The 13606-nt window shown below is 25.7% G+C and overlaps 2 protein-coding genes across 3 annotated transcripts; both read right to left on the bottom strand.

Annotated features, from left to right (window-relative positions):
- Positions 1 to 4871: 4871 nt before the first annotated feature.
- Positions 4872 to 7401, bottom strand: LOC127068520 (uncharacterized). Its single transcript, XM_051004801.1, has 5 exons — positions 6538 to 7401; positions 6314 to 6404; positions 5639 to 5784; positions 5206 to 5338; positions 4872 to 5081 (listed from the first exon to the last, which is right to left on the bottom strand). Exons 1-5 carry the CDS (start codon positions 6636 to 6638, stop codon positions 5031 to 5033), a joined length of 522 nt encoding a protein of 173 aa, XP_050860758.1. The 5' UTR covers positions 6639 to 7401; the 3' UTR covers positions 4872 to 5030.
- A 3108-nt stretch (positions 7402 to 10509) lies between these two features.
- LOC127068522 (uncharacterized) lies at positions 10510 to 13328 on the bottom strand. 2 transcript variants are annotated; one of them, XM_051004804.1, is made up of 3 exons: positions 13071 to 13328; positions 12805 to 12937; positions 10510 to 10684 (listed from the first exon to the last, which is right to left on the bottom strand). In XM_051004804.1, exons 1-3 carry the CDS (start codon positions 13298 to 13300, stop codon positions 10643 to 10645), a joined length of 405 nt encoding a protein of 134 aa, XP_050860761.1. In that variant the 5' UTR covers positions 13301 to 13328; the 3' UTR covers positions 10510 to 10642. The 2 variants fall into 2 exon arrangements, with proteins under 2 accessions (XP_050860761.1, XP_050860760.1); XM_051004803.1 differs by lacking the exon at positions 10510 to 10684 and adding an exon at positions 12402 to 12742.
- Between the last annotated feature and the right edge of the window lie 278 nt (positions 13329 to 13606).

The raw sequence follows: 13606 nt of genomic DNA, 5'->3' as shown, positions 1-13606 counted from the left end.
GCGAAAATATGTTTAAAACGCCATCCGTATATCGGTAAATCGAGAAATTCATTTATTTAATATTAATAATAAAATTAAATCAAGGAATTTAATTATTCCATGGAATTTACGAAATACAAATTTTTCATACAGCCGATTGCGAATATGGTTCACCGGAAGCATGTTATCATCGTGCTATCCATATACATAGAACACAAAACGTAAAACGCAAAACATAGAATAACAGAGAACACGAAACACGAAACACAGATATTAGATTTCACGAAGAATATTCGACATTTTTGGATTTATATAATTTCCGTAGAAAAGTCTAATGCGAACAAAAGATATTATTTGTCTTCCTGATATCTTCAAAACTCTTTCTCTTCTTTTTTTTTTTCTTTGGAACCGTGACATTGAATCATTGTTATCTTCCTCGAGTTATTCGGATGAGATTGACTTTCATACGGTAATTTTTCTTTTCTTTTTTTAAATAAAAAAATCGAGGATTCTTTCTCAGTTTGATTTTTCTTTTCTCTGATATTTTCATATCTTTGATGTATCAACTTCTAGAAACATATTTTTTTTCTTTGGCTATTCATTAAATTAAAAATGTAATGAAGCTTCAAAAAAAAATTTGGGCGCTAAAAATCCCGGAATATGTATATATAGAATATCCTGTTTGAAGTTTCAAACGCAATTATTTTCCAAACTATAGTTTCAAAAAGCATTTTAATTAAAATTTATCCTGTTTCGAGATAAAGTGTTTGACCAATTATTATTATCATTATTATTATCATCATTATATTTATTATTGTTGTCGTCGTTATGATTATTTATTATCTTTTAGAAACAATTGAATTATCGTTGATAATTTTATTTTTTCTTTTCATCAAATTATCGTAATACCCTTAAAAATGAGCTATTCGAGAAAAGAAAATCTTAGATAATTAAAAAAAAAACACATTCGCAATACATATTTTAATATTTAATATCATATTATGATTAAACATCAATGATTACGTTTGATTATCACCGAAAATAAATAAATCCTTGGAATAAATCCTCGGAATATATAATAATATTGGATCATAAATCATTATTATTATTCTTTTGCATGATCATTTGCAGTTACCGAAGATTGTAATAAATCGTGGAAAAGGAGAAAGCCTTTTGTGTGATCTAAAATAAATGATTAATCATCGTTATAGTTAGATATAACGATTCAAATATATTTCTAATTAAATTCTCTCTCTCTCTTTTTTTTTTGTTTCTTTTTACCCAAGCAAAAACTTCGTGAGACGATACGAATATACCACCGATTGATAATATGCACGGTTTCATACTTCTCATTATCGTAAATAACAAAAGCTTTTGAGTTTTCACCGAAAGAACGTAGTAAGGGACTTGACACCTACAAAAAAGCAAAAAGAAAAGATTCGTTATAAAAAAATAATTATTAGTACAAAGATTAGAACATTTTTCAAATATATCAAGCTATATCAAAACTTAATAATAAATAGGTTTTTTTTTGTTTTTAAATTATATTAAAAAATAATTATATTAAACTAAATTAAAATTATTAATTATATCGTTCCATTATTTATTGATGACTTTGAATATGTTATTATAGTAAATAAAGAAAACAAATATTCTGTTTTATATTAGAAATCTTACAATTCGTTAGAAGCGGCATTGCTATGATTCATAAGCCGTTGTCCAATGTAAAAGTTAACATATGTGGTAAATAGAGTGGAAACAATGTAGCTACTGCATTCAATTATTTCACTTGTCTTTTTCAATTCCATAGATAATTCAAACATCTGTGAACACAGATTTTAAATATTTATAAAAATATCAAAAAAAAAAGGTTTCTTCAATATTTTCAATATTAAAAAGATATATACATATAAACACTGTGTAAAATCGTACATTCATACGCACACATACACACGTAGAACGCACCATCAATTTTCTTTCTCTTTAAATACAATGATATAATGTAAATCTTAAAAGCATTAATATTCGTATATAAACTAACAATGTATATGCAATTTTCTGAAATTTTATTTAACAAAAATCTATGCATAATTTTAAAGATGCTAAAAGATATAGTTAACATATAAATTAGGTTTGAAAAATTCTGTGTATATGTTTGATTATTATTTTATAAATAATTCAACATAAAAAAAAAATAACTTTTTTTACTCAATAATTGTACCTTTAATTGACATATCTTTTGAGTTAATTCTTTGAATCATTAAATATAAAAGTGAGCTAGTAACTTAATCATTAAATAATGTCTCTGTTTTTTCAATAATTCTTATTTATATAAAAATCATTGGAATATTTATTTCGAATAATTTCATTATTATATAATGAAATAAGTTTAAAATATATACAAATATCAATGATATATTTCGAAATTACTTGAACCTATAGAGAATAATTGTATTATTAAAAACAATATAATATTGCGCAATTATACAGAGAATATTTACTTGAAATGCATAACTTACATAAAGGAAATTAAAAATGATGAGGAACAGTCCCAAAGAAATTATAATAAAATAGATTGTCTCAGAAAAATCGTTAATCAAATCAACAAATCTTAAAAAAAGAATAAAAGATGAATTATCATATAATACACACACGTATATATATATATATTTTTATTTATATATTTAATGTGAAATATAAATACGTATATATATATATATATATATATATATATATATATAGCTTTTAGATGCACTTGCTCATTCGTAGTGGATTAATTAAAAAAATTTATTTCAAACTAACTCGGTGACTCTTATAAAACGGTTTATTATATCAAATATCCAATCAAATTCTTCCTTAGTTGTTTTATTATAATTAATTATATGTGAACATATCTCATGCTTTTCAAAAGGTTTATGTATTTTCCATCTGTAATGAATAATTTCTAAAATAAATTGGAGATATTTTACAACGACACGCGACAACGATATATATATAAAAAAAAAAAAAAATAGAAGGAAGAATAAAAAGAAATAGAAAGAAATAATTTTACAAAAATTAAATACGTACATTATAATACTAAATTGACTACAAGCGTGTTGTACCGATGCCCAGTATGATAAAAAACACGCGGAGGCTATTGTCAATAACAAATATATCGTTATCACTTGATAAATGAGTAAACTATAATAGGACCAGAGGTTTAAATCATAATTAATAGATATGGGTAATGTTAAATGAGCATTATCCATTTTACCAAAGAGATACAAGAAAAGATTTAATATACTTGATGATATCAAAGAGCAACCATATAGAAAGTAAATAACTGCAATAAAATACATATATATATATATATATATATATATATATACATATACATATATATATCTATATATAACTAAATATATATAATATATATAAAATATATTAAATATATATATATATATATATATATACACAATATATAAAAATATCTTATCTGTTAGTTGTACGGTTTTACAATTACATGCTTACCCACAATAAAATACATGTATACTTTGCTTCCTTTCGTGTATGTTTCCATAATGTTAAATTCCTCCTGATCGTTTATCCGATCATAATCAGATTTTATATGGGAGCATAATTTCTTCATCTAAAAAAAAAAGAAAAGAAAAAAAAAAGAAGGAAAAAAAAGAAAAGAAAAGTAGCACACTAGCTTTTCATATTGAAAAATATTTCCATTTTGTATGGTAATCGATCAGTATAATAAATAATAAAAATATTACAAACTGCTACGAATTTAAAGGAAGTAGCACTGTAAGTACATAGAATACATGTAGCAGTAAACATTTGCTGAAGCACTCTCATAGTTGATTCCAATTTTATATCTGTTGTTAATAACTGGTAAAACTGTAATTGTGAAACATTTATAAATATATATATATATATAGATAAACACACATTGAATTATATACGAATTATATCAGTAATTAGTTTTCATTGAAAGAAGCACATTAATTAACAATAAAATAATTAAAAAAATATATATAATTACGAAAAAAAATATATATATATATAATATTGATCAAAGATAGAAACAAATTACCTGATACAAAATCCCTGGTAATACGTAAACAGTCACTGTAGAAAATAAAAAGAAATGATTGTTCGAATTTTGATGGGGACGTAGACCAATTAAAAACTGTACTAGTCGGTTCGAAAAAAGGAAATGCTCTTCGAAATTCGTTGTTAGACTTCTCAGAATCATTCTGACGTATCTTACGTCAACTTTGATCAAAGTTGACTACGAAATTTACTGTTTCTTTCTCGTTGCGCATTCTAATCGTCTTACATTATATTATAAATTATACAAGTTATAAAAGGGATGGCTTGAGAATAATAACGTTACAATTTAATCGATATAACGCAAATATTATATCACGTATCACCTCTTTTCTTTTTCTTTATTCTCGTAACAGAATATTATTGTTTTTTTGTTTTTTACGATATTATAATGTATTTTGTAACGTAAGGGTTGAAACAGGTGATAGTTCACAACTATTAAACGAGGGGAGTTTTCCCTTTTACTTTTATTTTCAAAGAAGGTGCACAGATGGCACTACTGTACCTGTAATGGTCATCGACTGTTCAGTCGGTGTCCGACCGCTGTAGAAAGCGGATCGAATAAATCGTTAGATTAATTTTTAGTGAGAGTTATAATCGATCATATTGAGAACGTAACATTGTGAACATTGTATATATTTGTGAGAAAAAAATTATGCAACGATAGAGGGTGAACAGAGAATGTCGATAGATATAATAAATCATCAAATTTGTTAATTGTTTTGAGTGTTTTGTAACGAAAGGAAAGCAATAAAAAATGTAAGTAGTTTAACATTAAATATTGTAGTAATAATAAGTAACATGCATAACGTATATTTCAATATTTGCTCGTATTTTATAAATTAATACAAATCTATTTTTTTCTTTTCTTTTCTTTTTCTGTAGAACTAATTCAATTTAATCTTTTTATAATAGATTTCATATATTCGTTGTCGAGATATAATTTTCAATTATTGTACACTGTAATACATTAAAGAAAACGAAAATGCTTTCTGCATTATCTGAAATAGATATACACATACATAGACACACATATATATATATATATATATATATGCGCGCGCGCGCGTGTGTGTACACGTTTAAATAAATACATTTAATACTTTTCATTAAATTAATTCTTACCCCGGCAAAAACTTCATGCGACGACACGAAAAAACCACCTATTGATAATACGCTTGGCTTCATGCTTCTTGTTAAAGCGAATAACAGGAGCTTTTGAGTTCTAATGGAAAGAGCATAAAAGGGTACTTGACATCTGTACAGAAAATTAATTAATTAATATATATATAATATATATAGAAGATTAATATATATATAATATATATAAGAAATTAATATATAAATATATATAAAAAAAATTTTATATAAAAAATAATTGATTAGTTCCTAATTAAGAAAATCAAATCATAGATAACAATTAATATAATATTTATGAATATCGATTAAGGTCAACGTAAGATTCGTTCTGAATATAAAAATGTGATATAAAAAGACCAAAGAAAAAAGAGAGAGAGAGGAAAGAAAAGAAAAAATAAATATTCGATAAAATCCTTACAATTCTTTGAAAGTTGCGTTGCTGTGATTTATAAGCCTTTGTCCATAATAAAAATTAGCATATATCGTAAATATAGAGGCGATGATATAAATAATTTGTTCGATTATTTCAATATTATTTTTCAATGTCGATGATAGTTGAAATATCTGGAAAACAAATCGCATATATCACGCATTAATATGGATTGAAAAAGAATTAAAAATATTTCTCTAAGTAAACAGATATTTTACGAATGGTAATATTTTAATTTAGACCGATCATTTATTTGAAATTTTTTATAAACTTTAATTAGAAAGAAAAAAAAAACAATTCATAACTATTAAAGGACGAATTGATTAGGGAATTGATCGAAATGTATTATTTACTTTTTTTTCCTTTTTTTCTTTTTTAGATTTCTAGATTATCTATTAATTTTTCTAATATAAGGAAAAGATGGCAAAAGATAATAATTAAATAAGTAAAAGATTATAGCGAGCTAATTAAATCATTTAAAAAGCACGAACACGTGTATGTGTGCGTGTTTGCGTTTGAATATTTAAGTTTATAAAAAGAAATTTTTTCTATAGGTAGGAAAAACAATTATCAAATTTTATATCGAATATAATTATCATATATAATAAATAATCATTATATTTTATCATAAATTATAATAATTATTATATATTTATTACTCACATAAAGGAAATCAAAGACGATGAGAAACATAGCTAAGAAAATTAGAAGTAGATATGTGATCTTGGAAAAATTATTTAGCATATTGACAAACCTTGAAAAAAGAAAAAAAAAAGAAAAAGATAAAATATAAATCAATATATTAAATTATGAAATTTATCGTGAACATATTGGTTGGCTTATTTATATTCCGTATAAACTAAAAAGAAAAATTAATTCGGACTAACTCCGTAACTCTTCTGTAACGAATAATAATGTCGATTATCCAATTTAATTCTTCGTTAGGTACTCCATCGAACTGAACAGTTTTTATATATTTCTGATTCATAAATGGTTGTCGTATTTTGAGCCTGCAATAACTATACGTTTATAAAATGGTATAATTTAATTTAAAAGAAATATATTTTACATGATTGATCATATACATTATAACACTAAATTGACTGCATGCGTGTTGTATTACTACCAAATATGATGAAAGACATATACCAGCTATCATCATCAATAGATAAATTGCTATTATTTGATAAATAAGCAAAATATAATATAGTAATCCTGCTTTTGTAATATTAATATTGATGGAAAAGGGTAAAAGTAAATCAACGTTGTCCAATGTACAGAAATACAATAAAATATTTAAAATACACGGTGATATCAACGAAATGGCATAAAGATTGTAGGTAACTGCAAAAATTCGAGAACATATATAAATACATAGACGTGTGTGTGTGTGTGTGTATGTGTAAATGTGTAATTTATATTTATAGTTATTAGCATAATCTTTTTCATACTTACCTATAACTACTAACGTAAAAATTTTGCTTTCTTCCGTATATTTATTCATAAGATTTAATTCATCCTCATTGGACGTTAGTTCGCAATCGAGCTTAAAGTGAGCATAAATTGATTTCATCTGATGAATAATATTTGTTTATGAATGTCAAGTGTATCTTTAATAAGGAATAATAAATGAAATATAAGATAAATGTTACGTGCCGTTACGAAACTAAAATAAGTTGTACTATAGGTACATATAAAGCATAGAACAGTAAACGTTTTCTGAAGCACAGTGACTGTCAATTGAAAATTAATGTCTGATATAAATAATTGATATAACTGAAATTGTAAGATATTAGTAACAATTCGATGTGGTAATATGGTTAATGACATTTTTTAAAATAATTAATATATATATATATATTCATTAAATCAAATGAAATAAAACAATGTTCAATGATAAAATCAATTCAACAAATATTAACAAAAATTAATTTATAACAATAATATTAAATTAATATTTTTTCAAAGAAAATATCTCACGAATAAAACTTATTAATAAAGCTATTAATTTAAAAGAAAAAAAGAAAACAAAAATGATTATATTACGATATTCTCATCGATGACGTAAACATTGACCTGATATAAAATCATTGGTAACGAGTACAAAGTTATACTGCAGATAAAAAGCAATTGCTCGTATGAATTTTGATATGGACGTAGACCCATTACAAATTGAACCACTTTATACGAAAAGAGAAAGTGCCGTTCGTAGTAGTTTAAACCTCTCAATGACATTTCGAACTAAACGCATCTAACGTTAAAAGTATCAAAGTAAAAAAAAAAAAGAAAAAAGAAAGAAAAAGAAAAAATAATTTCCAGAATTCTTCTTCATTGCGCATTCTTGTAATAACTATAATAACCCTTCATTAAATATTCCATACCATAATTTGTGTACTGTAGACAATGACATGAAAATAATATCATAATGATCGGATCAATAATACGCAACCCTAGAATATATCTCTCTTATAGACATATTCGTGGTATTGGACCCTTCGCGATACGACTATGTAAACGTAAATACGAAAACAGTTGGTTGTTCCCAACGATTAAATAACATACCCCATTCCATTTATGGTCGAAGCCATGCGCAGAAGCGTTTGTTGACTATAACAATAATCAGTCGTTGTCCGACCACGGTACAGGACACACCGTTCAGCAGACGTTGTATTATTTCGAGCAATAAACCCTTTAAATTCAATCGATTTACGATTAACGACACGTTTCATCTTATTGTGTTTTTTATTAAAAATAAAAAAAAAAAAATCTTTAATAACGCGATGATATAATACAAGTTTCAAATGATTCATTGTGATTCACTTCGAATTAGACACACACACACTTAAATATATGTGGAATGAGATATAATGAATGAAATTTCAAGGGAAAAAAAAAAAAAAAGAAAAGAAAGATGTGCGTCTAAATTCTTCAACAACAGTTGCTGTCTTTTACACAAGTGAGTACGTTCTTTTATTCGTAGAATAAATAGATTGTAAAGGATCATAATAATTTTTGTTTTTTGATGTTAACGAATATTCGTACTTCAGAATTATTGCAAACGAAAATACTTTTTTTTATTAATTATAAATAATAAAAAGTTTGTCGTTAACTCGATGCAAATCAAACGTTACGATACGCTACGATTTAACGCTATTCAGGAAATATAAAAACAATTACTTCCCAATAATTAAAAGATGGTAGACGTTTCTTCGATTTTGTAATACTCAAAGACATGCGCACTAAATTCTATCGATCTCAATTTTTCTCAGTCGCTTTGGAAGGGCGGTATTGGACAAACATTATAATCAATAATACGTAGTACCTGGTGAGCTAATCGTCCAATCGATTTTATTCGCGTGAAAGTTATTTACGTTTCTAAGAGAAAATAAAACGTTTGGATGTGAAAAATAAAAACAAATTTTTTGTTAATAAATAAAAGTTATATATATATATAAAAGAAAAAAATTATGCATCGTTAATATTTAAAAAATTCGCTATATTCAGTACTAGTAATTATAATTTTGCATTAATAGAAGAAAACAAAATCTGAATAATAATGAATAATAATACTCTAAAGATTTTTATTGGACAAAATGAAATGACATTAATGTACACTGCGGTACATCGATGCGAACGAAAATGCTTTTTGCATTAACTGAAACAAAAGATTCTTATTTAGCATAATGAAATATAATATTTAATAACGATAATTTATCGTTTACTTACCCCAGCGAATACAACATGTGACGATACGAATATTCCTCCGATTGAAAGCACGCATGGCTTCGAACTTCCTAATATCATAAATAATAGCAATTTTTGAACTCTGATTGAAAGAATGTAGAAGGGTATTTTACAACTGCAAAATAATATTTGATCTTTCATACAATATATAATTTAATTTCATACAATAATAGTTTTATTTAATAATTCTTTTTTTTTTTTTTAATTTAAACTCGTTTCGAAATGTAACTTTTTTAATTTAATATTACATATCATTATAGTTAAACAAGAAATCAGTGAAATAAACGTCCCGTATTATCCAAGAGAAATCTTACAGTTCATCGTGTGCCTTTACGCTGTGATTAATGAGCATTTGTCCAAGATAAAAAATAATAAATGTAACAAATATAGAGCATGCAATGTAAAAGCTACATTCGATTAATCGGCTTATATTTTTCAATAACGTTGAAACGTGAAACATCTGCAAGAAAATTGTTGATATGATAATATTATTTTATATCAAGAGAGAAAGAGAGAGAGAGGGATATGTTTTAAATTTCCTTTTTGCAAACGATTTAAAAAAAGTATAAACTGTAGCAAAAAATATATTAAATCTTTATAATTTAGTTTATTGGCGCGTCCGTAAGAAAAAAATTATATTGATAAATTAGAAAAATTATCAATCGATTGTCAACTATACGATCTTATATATTTTGATTAAAAAAAAAAAACATTTATTTCTTAGTAAAAATAAAATTTTATAATCGCATGTATGCGAAAAACAATTTCAGAACGTTCGTTCAGTTTAATATTAACAAATATTATATTTACAATAGAATAATTTTTTACCAATAAAAAAAGAAAAAGAAGATAAAATGAAATTTCAAATGTATCTAAGGATATGTCAATGTATTATAACTTCAAAATTACTTTTCGTTATAGAATATAATCGTACCGATAGAAAAAAATTTGACAATTTTTTAATTCCATAAATAATAACTTACATAAAGAAAATCCAATATAATGAAGAGCATAATAAGGAAAATCTCCATTAAGTAAATTCTCTGTACGATAGAATTGAGCAAATCAACGTATCTTAAACAAAAATAAAATAACGAATTAATACAACAAAAAAAAAAAAAGAAAAGAAAAGAAAAAGAAAAAAAAATAATAATAAAAAAATACTCCATGTTCCTTTTATAACGCTCTATTATGTCCACGATCCAATCGAATTCGTTCCAAATTTTATTCCTACACCAAGTATTATAATTAAATTTTTGGGCCTCTCGAAAGGGTTGACGAATTTTCAATCTGCAATAAGTATCTCGTTAAAATGACATTTAAATATATTATAATATACGTTTTTAATTAATTATAATATAAGTATATTATATATTATAATTAATATATTTTATACATTTTATAATTATATTAATATTATAATTATAAGTTTCTAAATTAACCGCATACCTTATAACCCTTAATTGCCAACACGCGTGCTGTACAAATACCAAATATGTTGCAAAACATACAATTGTTAAAGTTATTGATATATATATTCCTGACGTTTGATAAATAAGCAAACAGTAATATATCGGGCCTGGGTTAAAAACGTTATTAACAGATATGGGTAAAGTTAAATTAACATTTTCTGATGTACCAATGTAATACCAGAAAACATTTAAGTAGCAAGGAGATATCATTGCGATAAAATACAAATACAAGATTACTACAAGAAAATATTAAAAAATTTAGTTATGATATTTCATATCTGTATTACGTATACATTTTCACGTCCTTACCCACGATACAACGCGTATATATTTCACTCTTTTTAATGTATCTTTCCATAATATCGAATTCATCTTTATTCGACAGCCGCTCGTAATCGTATTTCAGATGAGAAAAAACTAATTTCATCTGAAAATAAAGTACTATTTCTACGTGTTTAAATATGTTTCTTTATACGACAGAAAAAGATAAATTATAAAAAAAAAAATAATAATAATAATAATAAAACGAACTTGTACGTATTTAAAGTAAATATTACTGTAAGTAAACAGAAAACATGTAGTTGCTAATATATACTGGAGTACTTTGATAGTTGTTACCATGGCGACTTCTGAAAAGGCCAGCTGATAAAACTGAAGTCAAAAAAACGCTTATAAGATTTCACTGTGGTTATTCTGCGAGTTCTTGAAACAAATAAAAAAAAAAAAAATAATAAAAAAAAAGATTGTATATAACTATTCCACATAATTTGAACACAAAAATACTGTTCACATACATATCGTTTAACGTAATTCGTCCGAAGCACTGCCATTTCGAAACGAACCACTATTACTTGAAATTAATTAGGGAAAAAAAATTACACTCAATATAACAATAACGATTATAATAATTCTAATAGATATAATCGTATATTCATTAAAGAAGAATACATTTACTTGATGTGCTATCCCTGGAAATACGTAAGCAATAATTGTACACACTTGAAACAGGAGATCGTTCGAACATTGACAAGGTCGAAAACCCATAGTATATTGGAAAAATTTATTCGAAAAAAGAAAGTGTTGTTCGAAGTAAATTAGACCATTCTTTACAGACATACTGAAGAATCTGACGAATATTGCACCGAGATAAACATCACGTTCTATGCTTCTTCCTCATTGCGCATTCAAATTGACCCTCATTATAGTCCGTAGAACGGTTTGGAAAACAGTGAAATGAAAATAGTTTAAATATTGATCGAATCTATAATAGGAATCTGTAAAATGTATCTCTCTAATACATTTCCGTAATATCGAACCCTTCGCGATACGATTCAAGTACATTGAGACATAAAAACAGATGATTGTCCTTGGTAATTAAATGTAGGGAGTTGTAGCTGCTATTTTTCATACCGAAAGACATGCGCAGTTTGATTTATCGATCGGAACTTTTCTCAGTCGCTGTTGAACCGCGATACGAGACACATGTTGAGACCAGATGCGTTTCGATGCGAGGAAACACCCAGTGAATCCAATCGATTTTATTGTCAACACGGTACGTTACACAAAAAATTAATTGAATACATAAAAACAAGAATAATCTTACGTATAGTTAAAATGCAAATTGTTTTTAACGCGTTACAGTGAGTCCCTCGTAGAAGATCGATATCTGTATATTTACATAAAAGTCAGACATGTGAAATGGATGAAACTTGAATAAAAATTGTGTACATTTACGTTTACTAAATTCAGTCTATTTAATACGAGTTAGTACATTTTCGTTTTGTTAGAAAAAAAGGTATGCTTTTTTCAATCAACTAAGATGAAGCTAATGAATACTATAATATGCCATTGCAAAGGAAAATGCTTTATGCATAATCTAAAATAAAAAATGTTATGATAGCATAATTTGTGAAATATCGGAAATTTGTTCCTACTTACCCCAACGAAAAGTTCATGGGACGACACGAACATACTTCCGAATGAGAGGACGCATGGTTTCGAACTTCTCAATATCATAAATACCAGCAATTTTTGGGTTCTTATAGAAATCATATAAAACGGAATTTGACACCTGCGAAAAAGTATTTCATTTAATAAAAACAAACAAAAAATTATATGTTACTCGATTTAAAATTTAGTTTTCACATCAGCCATAGTAGAAAGAAGGGAAAAGAAATATTTTATAGTATCAAAAGGAATCTTACAATTCTGTGTACGCTTGGATGCAATGATTCACAAGCTTCTGTCCAAGATACATAAGAATATATGTAATAATGACAGAGCTGAATATGTATATGCTACAGTCTATTAATTCCCATATATTTTTCAAAACTATTGACAATCGAAACATCTGCAACCAAATATTTTTCATATAGTAGGAGATTTCATTAAAAAAATATTGCTTTAATTTATTCCAGCCGATGTAAACAAGCATGCAATTTTGCTAGATACGCTAAATCTGCATAAACTAACTTGAGTGATTTATAAACCAATTTCGAATTTCGTAAAATTAATTAAAAAAAAAAAACCATGCTTTATATCTTTGTTGATCGAAATATTTAAAACTATTGTATTGTCTTTCTCGTTTAACATGCATTCTCTTTTAAATAATTTTCAAGTGCAACAGTTTCATCTAAAAACTCTTTCAATACCAGTGTTAAACAAAATAAAGGTGAAAACGAAATAAAATTTTAAGAATGCAGAGATAATTAAAAATTATTTAAGCTTATATATAAAATAA

Source organism: Vespula vulgaris, chromosome 13 (assembly GCF_905475345.1).
Source record: "Vespula vulgaris chromosome 13, iyVesVulg1.1, whole genome shotgun sequence".
Lineage (NCBI taxonomy): Eukaryota > Metazoa > Arthropoda > Insecta > Hymenoptera > Vespidae > Vespula > Vespula vulgaris.
This window is presented reverse-complemented; position numbering and strand designations above follow the sequence as displayed.